Here is a 16517-nt window from a genome sequence, read left to right as displayed (position 1 = left end):
GAGTTAGACAAACAGTTTGGCTGTGTGAGTTAGCCAAACCTGGTGCTTGCATTGCAGCTTGCTGTCCACCTCCGATGATAAATTATTGCCTGCCTGTGAAACCTGCACCACATAAAAAAAAATCTGAGCCATAACATTAGTCTCTCCCTGGATGAATTCCAGTAGTTTAGATTTTTATTTTCTTGTGTTTCAGTGGCTTTTTTTTTTTCCCCACCCCCACACGAAATAGAAAAATAAAGATTCAGGAGAATGACTGAATACCATACTGTATTAGTGCCGGCTATCAAAAAGTCCTGCTTTAACCCTACTGGGGTAATCAGGCCTTTAACAAGACATGCCTGCAGCCCCTCCTCAAATCCAGCATCTACTGGCCCCAGACTGGCCAGGCCTCTGAAGCCAAGCGAGCCCCACACTGCTGAAGATGTGCTTCACTTCCCTCCACCAGCTGCGTCTGCCACAATCCCCTATCACTCCCTCCATCTCTCCCACCTCCATCCAGCCCACCCCCTCCCCGAGCCGCTGAAGCTGCCACATGCACTCGGCGTGTGCGAGAGCACCACTTTTGACAGGGTGACTGTGGCGATGCTTCCCCGAGTCGAGCTGAACACCCTCGGGCGTCAGTTACTCCAGCGCCACATACAGTATGCAGCAGTGCATGGGGCACCCAATGAGACAGTGAGACGAGATCACGCCTCCGCCTCCCTCCCTCTCTGCCTCTGCCTCTCCTCGCCACCAAGCATGCTTCTCTGTGCGACACAAGAACACCTTATGCATTATTAAAGACACTTTTCCTAAAAGGCTGCTAGCACATTATTCTGCAACCACAGTGACATGTCTGGAGACTCAAAATGTCCACTTTAGCTCTGAAGAATGTGCTCAGCCAGGTAGCTCTCTCATGCTGGAAATATAAGCAGGAATAGCCACTTGGTTTAAAGTGACAGCTGCTAACAAACCAACCACACAAAAGATGACTCATTATTACCTGTCATGACTTCACGGGATCAGAGAGAAAATAAAACAGACTGCGATCAAAATTACTAAGCAAAAAAAAAAAGAAGAAAAACAAGACTGCTGGCTGTGACTGGGAGTTACAATCTAAAACCTGAGATAACCAATTATTCCTCTTCTCTGGCTTTCTGAATGCTAAACTCCTGCTGCACAGTGTGTTCACCCGTTCAAGTGTGTGCCTTCGCCCTGAGCAATCATGTTTTATGATAATAGTTATCAGCATGTCCTTAAAGGAATAATTGTTAGGTATTATCCAATTCAAGGCCAATGTAAAATCATAGGGGTCTTGTGGATCATAACTACCATAAATAGCACGATAACTAAAGAGCATGCACAGCCACAGACCGTGTGTAGGTTTGGATTACAGGACAAGGATGCTGTTAAAGAGTGGAGCAGCATTGAGAGCAAGCAGCAGTTACAGGATGCTCACATAATGACGTATTAATGGTGGGCCAATTGGTTGCAGCATGACACAAATGTAATTATGCGTGATATACAGGCGACCATTAAGTAATAAGTTCCACAAGGGGGCGCCTCTGAAAATGACCTGAGGAAATGGGAGTTAAGTTTTGGACGCGTTCAAGGTCGCTTCATTTGGAAATATGAACAGTTTTTTTGTTTGTTTTTTTCCTTCGTGCTTCCGAAAGTCTTTAAAGTTGTTTACGCGGTTTCGAAAGAAAAGAGCCACCACTCTTTGCCCCCCCCCCCTCCTCCTCGTCTGTTCTTCATTAGCCCGCAGGAGATAAATGCCGCCAGGCCTCAGCCGAGTCACTTCCAACGGCCACAAGCAGCCGCTCCAGCGCAGGAGAGTGGAGAACACGCCTCAACACACCCAAAGTAAACTTTACGAGCGAAAGGAAAAAACTTACATGTCTTGAATGCCCCTCTCGTTTGGAATAGTCCCTGTCCCCCCTGCGCTTTAACACCGTTCAACAAGTACAGAGCAGCAGAATGAACATGAATGAAGAATGAAGCTCTTTAAGATGCGCTCCTTAACGGGAATGTGATGAGTACGCACGTCAGTCTCGGAAGAATCGCTGTGCGCACCATCTCTCTCTCCCTCTCTCTCTCTCTCTCTCTTGTTTGGCGACCCAGGGGGGAGAAAACGATCAAGAGGAGGATTTTCCTGCCACTTCAAAACAAATGACTGATCACCGTCCTGAGGGCTCGGTCAGCACCGCGCCTGGTGTACACGGGAGGATTTCTGAGCAGGAGCCCCGGTGCCAAAGTGTCCATCATCCTCTCTCCAAGTGTCATTCCATCACGGCGTCAGTCTGAGGCACAGTGATGTCCGCAGAATAGAAAAACCCCACTAGTGCAAAAGGAACTTTGACCTGCTGGCGTGCGTCCCTCCTGTTTATTATTCCTTCATTTCCAAAGACTCCTTCGTGCGGGTCTCTGCGCGACTCTCCTCTCTCTCTCTCTCTCTCTCTCTCTCTCTCTCTCTCTCTTTCTCTCCTTCTCCCTGGCTATGGGGAGGTTTCAGCCACTCAACAGGGACATGAATCACACCAATTAGACTCGGCTGCTGTGAATATCCGCTCACATCAACGCATCTTCTCCTGGACGTTTCCCCGGCGCGGCGCAGCACCGACCGCCCAGACGGAGATGACGGGGAAGATAATGCGCTCCCAGGCTCTATTAGATGAGACGCACACTCAGCTTGTTTCCCCCACGCACACCTATGGTTTCTCTCCCCACCCCTCCAGCTTGTCTCCACCTCGACTTCCACCCCCCCAACCACACACACATCCACGCACACGCACGCCATCCTCTTTCGGGACCCGTTAGAAACTCAGGAGGGAGGAGGATCGCCTGTAGCTGAACCTCTTTTGGTGGAGTTCACCGAGTCGCCTGATCGCGTACAATTATCCGACAAATGCGGGCATTAATAGTCTCAAAGGAGTGATTGCATCCGGGTAAAATAGAAAAAGCAATGCCTCTGACTCCCACTTGGAAAAAGAATCTGAGACATTTGAGGAAAAAACGTTCATACATTTCTGTTTCTATCCTCCCAAAAAATGTGTTGAATTTACGAATATTGCTAATCTTTCTGTGGATCTGATGAAGTGAATGTCCCAGTTGAATTATTTGTTACAAGGCGAGGATGGCGCGTAACTGCTCCAAAAAGTGATTTAACTTATTTTATGTAAATAAAAAAAAGGAGCGTGCCCTGTGTTTAGGTAGTTTTACCATCATTTTCTGGTTCAGTGAGTAGTTTGAATTCCAAATAGGTTTAAATGGATGAAGTCGTCAGAATAAAATCATTCTAATTGGAAGGAAGTAGGCGTCGCTGAAGGCGCCTTTCTGAAAAAATAAATAAATAAATTAAAAAAAAGGAAGCAGCAGATAATTGGACAATAGAGGAGTAAATAAACAAATGACATAAATATAAATACTCATATCTGCTGTTTATTCTCATATGCTCTCGGGATAAATTGGACTAAATTGGATTAAAATGATGACTGCTTCACCTGCACCTTACAGAGAAAGTTACCGCAGACTAAATGTTAGAAAGCCCGAGGAGTGCAGCGTCTTCCCTCACCTGAGCTGGTTATCACAGAGAGTGAGAGGAGGGAGAGGCAGGCTGTTAGGAGAAGTCGGGTCATGACACCAGGCGCACTGGTTAACCTCGCAGCAGGCTGACGAGCCTCTACACAGCCTAGTGTGTCGGTGCTTACAGCCTGTATAGGCCCAGAGAGGCCCCGATCACCCCCCCCCACACACACACACACACACACACACACACACACACACACATACACACACTCTCACACACATCATCTCCTGTGTAACACTCGCTGGTATCATCAGAGAGAAAGAGCAAAAGGCGAACCTAATGGAAAACAGAAATAAAAGAAAAAGGGATAAAGGCGGAAGGTGGGTGGTTACCCAGCGTGAGACAAGAGCGCTTTACAAATAATAAGCAATCATGTGTGTTATTATGTGCACAGAGAATGACTCATTTCAGCAGACTTAGATGTGGGGATGCAGTGGCCAAACCGGCTTTGGCTCTGTGCGCCCCCAGCGCGTCCACGTGTCCTTTATCTCCTCACAGGCGATATACATAATTGACTCATGCACTAAAAATGTAAGAGCAAAGCAGTTTACTCTGAGGATCAAAACAGCTCCTTCCCTGGCAGTCTGTCTGACACCTCAGCGTTTAGGATTCACCTGCTTTCTTTTTGGTTATTTCTCCAAACGTGTCGCCTTGTCTTGATTAGAGCATTTCCACGCACGGGGAATGCAGAGTACTGAATGAAAAGCAGACAAAGCAAGCAACCTGAGGAAAAAAAAAAAAAAAAATGCACCTGTTCTCAAAATAGTCGGCTTACTTTCTCTAATCACGACGCGCAATTTGGCCACCCACTCGGCGCGCGCCGTAGCGAAGCTTCAAAAGTTTACGCGCCCCGGCGTTCGGCTGCAGATTAATGAAATCAAAAGAAATGAGCTGCCTGAGCCTCTCACCTGGGTCTTCAGTGCTTCATACCGCCGAGAACAGCCAGTCATGTAGCCTGTTGCAGCCAAATAAATCCGCTTTAAAACGGGACATCTTAGCACGGCGCAGGAACGGGAGACTCGCCGTGGAAGCGACCAGCTTGTCTCCGCCGCTCCCGGGGAATGGAGGAGAGCTCCCGGTACCAGTGCAGCGTCACCTAGAGCCGGACGCGCTGGCAGAGACGACAGGAGGAAATCCTCCGAGCCAAACGTGACGGTTGCCACAAAAAAGTTGGTGAAAAAAGAATCGGCGGATAAAAATACGATTCCAAGCGGCACCTGAAAACGAGGCTGAGAGACGACAGAGTGACCAGACTCTACTGCTCTCACGCACAATGAGGCGCTGAGCCTTTGACAACTGACTTTCACCTGAAGTTTATTTCTCTGCTGAAGCCTGTGAGCTGCAGCTGAGCGCAACCGTGGACAGAAACACACCTAGCTGGTCTTATTGTCCTACTTCATAAACCATGAGATTTGTGATATATGTTTTTCTCAGTTACATGTTCCTGCTGACACACATGACACAAGTCAGTGATCACAGGCAAAAATCTGATCACCAGCAGCAGAATTAGTAGCAGGAATTTTTGGGGAAACTATTGGATTGCTTGGTGGCATGAAAGGGAAATTGCTTTGTTGGCCAAACAGGTGGAAGGAGAAGGCTTTCAGGGAGGACTGGTGGTGAAATAACATCAAAGGGGGTTATGGTAAATGTGTGTGCTGCCAGATGGAGGCTGGCACTCGCCTTGGTAGGAATCTTGTTGTTTAGAGTCATTATCAAAGGGTGAAATGATTGATTTGACAATAGTATAGCAATATTTCAAACTGCTGCACAGCGCTTTTAAAGGTTACACAAAGAAGCATATGACTTTAATCGACATCCATCTGGCAACAAAGGAGCTGGAGCTTTGGCAGGTCCCTGGCACACTGTACAGTAGCCTGTAATGACAAAAAAAAAATACCACAGTGGAGGGTTTGCAGTTAAGCAGTTATAAAGCAAATCTAGAAAATACGATGCCGGTGGCACACTTGTCCCCATTTCTAGCAGGTACAGCAGAGAGGAAGGCAGGGCGTGAGCCAGAAACCTGAACAAGAAGCCAAGCTGAGTTGAGTCATTGGTAAAGATCAACCGACCCAGCCGAACCCCTGAGATATGAAGTACGGGAGCATGTTCAGATGTTAGTGAACTCATCTTTAACTTCCTGTGTGACACAGTGGAAAGGTTAAGGATACAGTGCAGACAGCGGAGACAGCTCTTCACGACGCTGCCTCTCTCTGTCTCTCCCCTCTGCCAGCCCAAGGGCGGCGCGCCTGACGTGAACCCCTCTTCCTAATTCACACAGCAACAAGAAAGAGGAGTGCTCGGAGAAACGCCACCAAAGAGCACATTTAATTCCCACTTATTGACTCGCTGCGATGACACCGTGTAATGTGTTCACTCACAATATATTTCTGAAGCTCACCCCGCAGACTGTTATGGTCTTTTCTGTTCTTTTCTTCAAGGACTAAGAACACTAAGCTCGGGCAGACCGCACTGGCAAAGCGACTCCGTAAATGAAGCCAGGCACCATTAACAGGCCGAGGTACTTAAATACCAATAGGTGTCTGGTGTGTATTAACACGTTATGACAGGACTGCGTCACACAAGATGTGCTGGAGGTCAGCGAGGAGAAGGAGAGGAGGATGTGTTTGAATGGGGAGGATTATTATTATCAACACACACACACACACACACACACACACAAGACCATGTGTCATCAAATCCATCAGTGGGTTCAATAGACGGCTCTTTACTTGAGAGACCAATAATCACGTGGCCCCCTGTTCCGGTATCCCACCTCCACCCTTGTGTATAGTTAAGTTTCCGTTTTTTTTTTCATTCCTGTCATATTGCATGATGGTTATTAGAAAATTGATGGGCAAAGCCGCTTTTGCACACCCCCTGTCTGGTGGACGCCAGGCGCAGAGGTATTGGATTTGTACGCCTGTTCAATGGAGGGTAATGTTGCCTTCATCCGGAGTAGTGTGTTTGTTAGTAAGGTGTGGGGGGGGGGGTTGCAGTGAGAAAGGGAGGAGGCAGGTTATCTATAAAGGAATATTGTGTTAAAGCTTGTGCTCGATCCGTTTTTATGTGGTGGAATACAGCGGCGTCATCAGCCTGCATGGGGGCACATAAATGCAAGTTCAGACAGCTCTGCAGAGCAGGCGGTGGAGAGAGGAGTCAAAGTATTAATACAACAATGTAAAAACACTCCAGTACAAGTCCTGAAGTCATGTTTTTATTTAAGTACCGTTAACAGGAAAACGTAGCAAAAGTATTGTGGAGTATTATTACTAATGCTAAATTATTACTATTGGGCGGCTTGATATAAACCACGAAAAGATGATTTCAAGTAGTGATGCAGTTAATATTCTGGCTGTATTAGACCATTGTAAGCAATGCTGCAAATGATTCAGCAGGAGTGTGTCATGGCCATACTGGATTTATGATTGTTTTTTGGCACCCAGAGCTTTAATCAGTCATGTATTTAATTCACTGACACTAGGATCTGCTTATTGCATCTATATATGCTTTCTAAAGAAAATCTCACGGAAAGATTCCCTAATCATGATTTATGTCATTCTCATAAAGTACGATTAGTCTGAGAAGACTTTATCCACATTATGCCCCCCCCCCTGCTAATGCATACATGTGGAAAGACCAGTTTAATGTTGATCAGGTTGATTCTAATTGATCTAATTTATCATATAAATAGCTGTATGTTAAACTGATCATACAATTTGTATGTAAAATATGTAAAATCTGTAAAGTAACTTCAACTGTAAAATAACTATAGTGCAGCAAAAAGTGTGATATTTGCCCCTGAAATGTAGAAGTGGAGTAGAAGTATTAAGGAACACACCATGGGAACATTCAAATAAGTCCAATCACCACAAAACAGTGCTCAGGTACATTAGTTGAGTAAATGCATTTAGCTCCATCGGTGGCACATCTGCTGATATACACGTTTTATGTGCAATCATTTTGGCGAAACACAAAATATCTTAATTATTCATCTCACAGACATCACGTGGCATTGTCGTCTAGATTGTGACGCGTTCACATTTTTTTGGACAGGCTCAAACCAGAGAAGAGCTGAGGAGACAAATTGCAGGGACGCGTTTTCTTTGCAATCACTTCAATGTAACTTTTGACTTTGTGAGCTTTCGGTTTCCTGCTTACATGATCTGGACAAGGTGAATGGAGATGCTTTCAGAGTTGCTATCTTTGCTTCTCATAAACCGCCTGACTATGCAGTGCATCCCAACTTCTCTTGGGAGTTGAGACACTTAGCAAGAGTCAGGACAAATGCGGGGTTCACATTGCAATATGGGATGCCTTCGAAGGACTGAATCAGGTCAGTCTCAGCACCTTTATGCACCTGCTCCATTTGGACTTTGTGTCAAAGGTTTATCACGCTTCTTTCAGCCTGGCACTAACCCTCCGCTCCAATCTGCTGCCTGCAGACCTCTGCTGCTTATCCAATCCTGCACGGTGTCCTAAACCCATAACCCAACTCACCCACATTGAAATATCATATTAAGTTATAAAACAATACCTGAGAAGAATTACATAGAGGCATAATCCAAAAAGTGCATGATTGAAAAAGGATTAGTCAGGAGGAGATGGGGGGGGGGGGGGGGGGGGGGAGGAGGATGCGGCCACACAGTTTGGTGGATTTGTACTTTGCTCACAGGCTGGGAGCCGTCTGCATCGGGCTGATTGTGAATCGGGGCCATCCCGTTCAGATTTATGTGCCCCTGCGAGTGATTTGGGATTTACTTTCTTAACAGGCGCCGTCCAGATCTGTCCTTGTTGTACGGTGTGTGTCTGTCCATGAAGTCACGCCTCAGTGCTTTCAGCTGGATGCATTTGTGATAGGCAGTGGCTTTTTTTTCAGCCAAGGTTTGCAGCTCAGGGCTAGAATAAATACTGTTCCTCATTTAAATAAGTGTACTGTTTTATTACTGTTGAGAAAAAATATAGGAACATACGGCCGGACAGAGTTATTTTAGAGTTTAGCAGAAGGCGCATGGGCCAGTTCTTGTTGCTGATGATAATGATGACAAATGGTCTGCTGGGCCCCAGAGAAATGAAGTCCACCTCTGTGGTGGGGGGTTGGGGGTTGGGGGGGGGGGGTTGGTCCACCAAATTAGCTTTTTGTCAATACCATGTTCCCAAATTGTCCTCACAGGATGTGCTGACAGAAATATTGCTTACTGTAACCGACTGTGGGAATTGAATCCTATTGGCTTATTCATGGTGTCATTAGCATACAAGGATGAATGAGCGGCCATGATTAGATACTGTCTGTCACCAGAGTCCAGTCAGGTTTCAGCAGCGATCGAAAAATGAGCACCGGAAGAAGACGTTCACTGGCTGTTATGTGGCGACTGAAGTTTAGGATTCACACTGTGCGGCTCCGTTTTTGCTACACGTCCGCTAAAAACATCAACAGGGACAAATGACTGCGGGGAAATAAATGGCCCTCAAACAATGCTGACAATTATCTCAAACCAAACCAAATGACAAGAAGACATTTGTCACAGAGTGCACTGTTTAGTAGGGCAACAATGAGGTGCTGAACGTGGAGGTGAAATGAGGACCATCGCTTTTCAAACAGGGCACCATGTATGAACTACTTTACATTCAAGATTCAAAGATTCAAAGCGTGTATTGTCATGTGTACAGTGCAGAAACGGGTTCCCCTGTACAATGAAAATCTTACTTTGCCATCCACACTGAATGCCAAAGAGTAAAAAAAGAAGAGGATAGAATAAAATATAAAAACATATAAATATAAACTACTATTGCTAAATAAACTGCTGTTGCTTAACATATAAATATATTTACAAAATGTGCAACTTAACATAAAGTACAGTCAATGTGCAGATGAATGTGCAGATTAGAGGTAGTTGTGACTCCTATTGGCTGTTAAGGAGCCTGATGGCAGAGGGAAAGAGGGAGTTTCTGAGTCTGGACGTCCTGCATTTCAGACTCCTGTACCTCCGGCCTGAGGGGAGGGGAGTGAACAGTTTGTGTTGGGGGTGGGTGGGTTTACATCCTGACATGGAAAAAAAAACAAAAAACATAATATTGTTTTTGTAAAGTAAAGCTCTAAGTGTTATTGTGTCGCAGTGACAGCGGTGCTGTTATTTGGGAATGGATTGCTGCTAAGACAGACACCAGACCGCACATTAGAGTCGTTTTTTTGGAGCGACACAGTAGGACCTTGTAAAACGAGCTGAGTGTCCGTGTCCGGTACAGATGTGAGGAGCTGCACACTGTGTTCCCATCTTCCTACAGGCTGACAACTTAAGGACAAACACATATCACCTCTGTCTAATAAAAACCACAGAACTGCAAGTTGTGTCTCTCTTTCGCTTCTATCTTGAGGTTTCCATTGTCTCTTACGTGTCCAGTGAAGTCTGGGAATCACTGCAGCATGTGACAGTTGTCTCAGCCTGTTTATGTTGCATTTACTGTCTCTCTTGAAAAAAAAAAGAGACTTTATCCTGGTTAAATATGGGGAAATGAATAAAAAAAAAAAGTATTTCACTTTTCTTGTGTGTTGTGTGGTGAATGCTTATATGTATAAGCCAAGCTAACATTAACCCTCTACTGCACGGTGTTGTCATGTGGCAGCAGTTATTTTATATCATTTTTGCTAAAAGGCAGTAATATAAAATGCTTTACTATGTTAGGACAAATAATTGAACACATAAAATTCAGACTCAGAGACTCGACACTGAGGCAGTCATTATGTGAGGCTCCCAAAGTTAACTAAGTGTTTGATATTTAGGCAAAATTCTTTCGAGAACATATTGAAATAGCATCACTTTGTTTACAACTTTTGATTCATATTTTGTAATTATAGACATTTTCTAAGACATTTTTTACATGAATGGAAATCATAGTTTTAACAGAAGACACTGTGATATCCCACCCAAACTATATGTCGGTTGACTTTTGCGTGCATTCCTAGCTAATTAAGTCAGTTTTAACAACAATATTTCATCTCTAGAAGATAATATATTGCAGGTGCTTTACAGGTGGGAAAACACACTGTGATAATACAGCATGGAGGCAGCAATTTGGACTGGTTTTGACTGTTTAAGCCTTTGATTATATTGTATTATATTATTCTTACTGAATAAATATTAGGTTGTACATTTCAAGTATGAGTTGGATTTGTTTAGTTTTGTTTTTTTTTTCCATAAAAGCATTTTTTTTAAAATAGTTCCATTATTTAAGCAATATTCACCCATTAACTGAAATTAAAATAAAAGCAAAGTTGGACAGATAATGAGACATTTCTTTTGTGCAAACAAAGATCTGAATAGTCTGGCGCAGCCTCCTTTTATAAGGGAAGCGCTCGCCTAATCACTGAGCCCATCCATCATCATCTCCATTCGGATCGTGTTCCCCCTTGTCCCAGCCAAACACAGTTAAGGAAACACGCCTTTCCTCTTTGCGAACTGTTCTGATGTTGAAAACATAAACCGGTATAATAGCCAGGCCTATGTTCCCATCACACGAGCCGAGCACGGCCCTAAAAACAAGTGTTGTTTGTGTGTCACCTCACGCAATCATATCTGCTCTAAAAACACAATGTTCCAGTTTCAGAAAGTCTTTTACCATATGAATATATAAAATAATAATAGTAATAATGTGAAATAATAGCATGAGCATTATAAGATAAGAATAAATATATAATTACAACAATACAAACTTATTATGTTAGGATCAACACAACCTAATTTCTTATACTAGAGTGCTTCACTTCATTCCTACCCACCAATCGTGACTTTCACTGTCAAAGAGCTGAAAAAGGCTCTAAAGACGGCTGCATAAATTGTGGCTCCGGTGCTCTGAACTGTGCCGTCTCTCGGCCTCGCTCACCAGTCCCACAATGAGTCTTGAAATCAGTTAGATTAAGCACATTGTCTATTGATTGGCTCCTGAATTGCTGTGCGATACAAGACAAATAATCCCATTTCAAGTTTCAACACTTGTTTCTAACGGTTTCCAAATCATTTGAGGCAGGAATGGATCACAATTAGTTTAGCGTTCAGCAGCCAAGTGTGGCCATGCATGCGTGAGTGTGATTCTGGGTTTAACAGTGGCTGCCCGCGCTGTATTTGACATTTCCATTCTCTGGACACCTTCCTTTGTTCTGCCTGCGGAGCCTTTTTTTTTTTCCCAGGCACCTGTGGAGGCTGAGGAGAGTATCTGCCACTGTGCGTGCACATTAGGACAGCAGCTAGTGTAGAATTTAATTTGAGGGAAAAAGCGTATGAATTCATTTCTGTCTTTCTCCGACACTAAAGTGCTTCTTGGGCAACAAGAAGAGAGCGGAGGAGCCACCTCACACTGTGCAGCCTTTTCACAGCAGAGTGCAGGGGAGGAAAAACCCTGTTTGACATTTGACAACAAGGTCGTGACCTTGGTCGACTGATATTGAAAGAAAAGAGCGGACATGGTTTACATGCTGAAGACGGCTGTGAGTGCAAGCCAACGCATTTCAGCCATCAAGCTCCTGATTTCAGACACGATTTTAGAATTTACCAAATTTTTACCAAACGTTTCATCTGTTACGACTTCTATTGCAACACTGGGAGCAGTGACATGACCACACGACCAGCGGCCTGCTTACATGGCAAAAAAAGCGGGTTATCCCCCTGACAGATTAGCATGGGAAATGTTTCCTTTCCACTTTTCTCTTAAGCGTCATCAAACTCGGACGCTGTGACATAAGGAGCAACGAGCTGCTAAATCTCCGGTTTGTCGGGCCACGTCAGCGTGCTGTGACAGGAGAGGCTTCGCGGAGAGCCGCTTGCTTCTCGAGAAGCTTTTTACGTTGTGTTGTGTTCCTGCTGCACGCTGCTCACATGCATCTCCAGTGTGATGCTGTCACATCACGCTAGATAACAATCTTAGAAAGTTGTTTCCTTTTCAAGTAGTCGTCGGTGTTGAGGCAGTGATGATTCGTGTCTCCATTACATCACACGAACCTGACCGCCATGCCCGGATTTGGCATTTCTACTTCCTTAATGGAGATGAGGTGCCAACGTTTCTACATTATGAAAAAAAAAAAACGAGGGTTAAGGCCAGATTTACAGATTCTGGATTCTTCAGCGGTCCGACAGACTTGGATTTGGATACGTTTAAGCACTTTGTCCTCATTCATTATGACCATAACTGACACAGTTAATAAGCTGGTTTTAAAGGGAGACTCACACACACTCCTCCTTTCCCAAACTGTCAGACAATGCCCTTGATTTGTAGCCACCATAGCTTGTGATTAATTTAAAAATATGTTCATTAGAGAGCGGGTTCGCATTTGTACTGATGACACCGGAACAAATGAACACCATCTTTCAAATGATGATGAGGTGTGAAAGATGAATCACCGGCGAAAATTCTCAGGAATCTGTGTATTTATCAACTGTTGTATAATTAGAATGCAGAAGCTATAAGACTCATTCACAACTTATGGCTTGAATTTAGAGATGGACCTAATCAGCCAGTCCACGGCGCCTGCTTTATTTACATAAAGGTTTTATCAACACATTGTCCTTGCTTTGACCTGGGAAACAAGAGCACGAAGAAATAGTGACTGTTGGAGTAAGAGAAAAAAAACTAATCAGTTATGACTTTTAAATAACGGGCAGACTAAAAGAAAATCTTTAGATTTTGTTTAAATGTACTGCATTTATATTGATTTAGCAATCAAGTTACGATGACGATTCTTATTTCGATAAACCCGACATCCACATCATTTAACTTCAGTATCGGTGTTTGTAATAGTGCCACATAAAAATACTTGTTTAGAAATGAACCTAATAAAAAGCAGAGCAGTTCTCACATTTGAAGAACAGTAAACTGTCTGGACAGTCAGTTAATATTCTACAGAAAGCGTCCTTGGGTTTCTTGAAAAAGGCAATATCAATCCAAGTTATTATTATTATCATCATCATCATATGAGTGTTAAAACCAGTGGATTCCTTGTGGCAAGTTATGGACGTGTGAATGAGGCAGTATGGCCATAATTGTAGTAATGCTACTATTGTTTTAGTCAGGACTCGTGACACATGAAACAGTCAACCAGTTTATTACAGTCTAGTTCCCATCTTGTTCGATAATGAACGCATATGGTCAACAGTCCTTTTTAAAACACAGTTGTGAGGTCACCAAACTCTAATCTAACTCCCTGCAACAAGATCTGCCAAAATCCAAACCCCACTTCACGTGGACCGACTGTAAAGAATGACTCAATGACTGATCACTGACCAGGTAACATCTGCTAAATAAATCAATAAAGACAAATGTTTAACCACCAGACTATTAACTTTCAGAAAAAGATCCTCCTCCCTCATGATAAAAACATTGGCTCCAGGGGGAAATACTTTGTTATGGAAACAATGGAGTCTCTGCTGTTTTGCATAATGCTGCACTGGAATTACAACTGTGGAAAAAGTCAGTGGTTGCTGGCAAGAGATGACAGTGTGGGCTAGTTTTAAACCAAAATAATGAGCCAATTTAGTTTGATATTAAAAAACTGAGAACCAGCCTAATAAAAAAAAAAAAAAAGTGAGACGCAGCCTCCTGTCTGACTACAGCTACTCCAAGTCAATATATTGGTCTGACTCCTCATTTGTATGCAGCATTTTGATCGCAGTCCACACAATATGCATGATTAAATTCATTAGAAAATCAGATGTGCGCTGCATGACGTTGAATTTACTCGGTTTGCGAAAACTCCAATGAAACCTGCCTTGATTCAAAAATACCAAACATTCCTTAGTTCCAGCTTCACATCTGCTGTTTTTCTTTGCCTCTGTTAGTATAGTAATGAGTGAGTAATTAAACACAGCGCTACACCAACACTCTTTGGGCTTCGGACCGCTGGCTGGTCAAAACATGACATTTCTGATATTTTATCACCAAATGATTACAGTACTACTGCAGCGGGTCATAACTGAAGACACAGTATCACGAAACACATCAGTAGTGGCATCCAAACACACACACACACACACACACACACACACGGTGGTCAGTTTGAGTGAGGTTAATAAAAATACATAAAAAAAGTTGTCCTCCTCTTCCACCTTAGGTGTCAAATGATTTATTAGGTGTGAAATCAAGCATAAACACAACATAAACTCCAAAATAAAAGCACGTGCTGTTCTCCACATACGGATGGGTGTAGCTGCTGTGTGTGTGTGTGTGTGTGTGTGTGTACTCAGGAGAGGCACTAAATGTTTTAAGACTCACGCCTGAGGCGATGGATCAAAACTGAACTCTTAAGCGTGAGTGTGTGTGTGTATGTATAGATCGTGTCCCTTCATGCACACACACCCACTGTGATGTTATAGTTTTTAGACATAACTATAATTCACCACACTGGTCACGACTACAGCCATTTCTCCACTTCCCCTGAAGCTCACAGGGAGCAGGTTTGGGGACAGATCTCAGTGACAGATCACAACACAAGGACTTAAGTGACTTCAGTGTAACACCCCGTGTTTCTGCTACACTACGGCTGAGGCTCAGTGCTCCAGTCAGGGATGGAGAAAGTCTTGGACTGTCTCTTCTGCTCTCCTATCGTGTAGTCCACATGGATGCATATGTGCCTGGCGCTCTCCTCCGAGGGATACATGCTGACCTCCCCGGTAATCACCGTGTCCTGCACCACTTCCACCGGACTGTCCAGGTAAAGTGCCGCCTGCTTCCAGTGCGTTTCCGGTTTGAACGGGGACGTGGAGAGCACGAGCGCATGCGACTTGTCTGGGCAGGGGAAAGTGACCGTGAAGTAAACACAGAAGGCGTTCACCGCGGCCGAGCCGAACGACTCGCACCTGAACTTGCCCTCCACCGACCGCAGCTCCTCCACGGTGACCGAGCACAAGTCGAGCTCGGCGAAGCGGGCCGGGTGGGAGAGCACGTCCTCCACGGACACCGAGCTCACGGTGATGTCGGAGTTCCTGACGCATTTCCTGGCGAAGTCGGACATGCAGGACATGTCGACGCCGTACTGGTCTTTGACGGTGTACCAGAAATGTAAGCGGTCCTCCACCACCGGGTCGCTGATGGGTGCGATGTAGAGCTCGGCTTTGCTGGGCAGGATGACGCCGCCGGGCTCGAGCCACTTGTCGCGCGCGTACAGGACCGAGTTGAGCATGGACTCGTGCAGGAGGGCATAACCCATCCACTCACTCACTATCACCTCCACCTTCTCCGGTAGGTCCACAGCCTCCACCGTGCCGCGAATCACTTCAATTTTGTCCTCCATGTTGTTCTGTTTCACTATTTTCACCGCCTGCTCCGCGATAGAACAGGCTTCCACGGCGTACACTTTCTTAGCGCCCGCTTGGACACAGAAAATGCTCAAAACGCCGGTTCCTGCCCCGACGTCCAGGACAACTTTACCCCGTATGGACTCACTGTTTCTCAGTATCGCCGTCCGGTACGTGTTAGTGCGGACGTGGTCCGCTATCATTTCCTCGTGGATAGTCACATCGGTGTAGCTGTCAAAGTACAGTCTGTCCTGTCGGGTTTTATCCAATTTTCTTTTCTTCACGACATGAGACATCTTGTCGGCTGTGATGCTGCAACCCTCTCAGTGTTATGTTGCGCTACTTCCGCATAGTGAAATCTGGAACTTGTAGTTTCTCATTGAGCGCAATGCGAGAGATGTATACTTGTGTACACTACAATTCCCACAACCACAGGAGAGTGACGCAATAGTTGGGTTGGGGTGTTCAAGGTCGGGGGAAAGGTAGTAAATGTGAGCTTCTACTGGGTAAAGTAGCGAGCAACAGCATAAATTACGTTTTTTTCTGGTTTGACACATCACTTTGAAAAGTGACACTTCCTAATCAGGCTTTTCTGAATAAAGCCACTTGTAATGTCTTCATAGCTGAATATTTATTAGTGTGATCATTAGATCCCGGTTGTCATGCTTTTT

The 16517-nt window shown here is 44.6% G+C and overlaps 1 protein-coding gene across 1 annotated transcript; it reads right to left on the bottom strand.

Annotated features, from left to right (window-relative positions):
* Positions 1 to 14643: 14643 nt before the first annotated feature.
* On the bottom strand, positions 14644 to 16294 carry prmt6 (protein arginine methyltransferase 6). The gene has a single exon (XM_070853106.1). The coding sequence runs from the start codon at positions 16140 to 16142 to the stop codon at positions 15087 to 15089; it is 1056 nt and encodes a 351-aa protein (XP_070709207.1). The 5' UTR covers positions 16143 to 16294; the 3' UTR covers positions 14644 to 15086.
* Between the last annotated feature and the right edge of the window lie 223 nt (positions 16295 to 16517).

Source organism: Pempheris klunzingeri, chromosome 21 (genome assembly GCF_042242105.1).
Source record: "Pempheris klunzingeri isolate RE-2024b chromosome 21, fPemKlu1.hap1, whole genome shotgun sequence".
NCBI lineage: Eukaryota > Metazoa > Chordata > Actinopteri > Acropomatiformes > Pempheridae > Pempheris > Pempheris klunzingeri.
The sequence above is the reverse complement of the archived record's forward strand: the minus strand, read 5'-3'. Positions and strand labels throughout refer to the sequence as shown.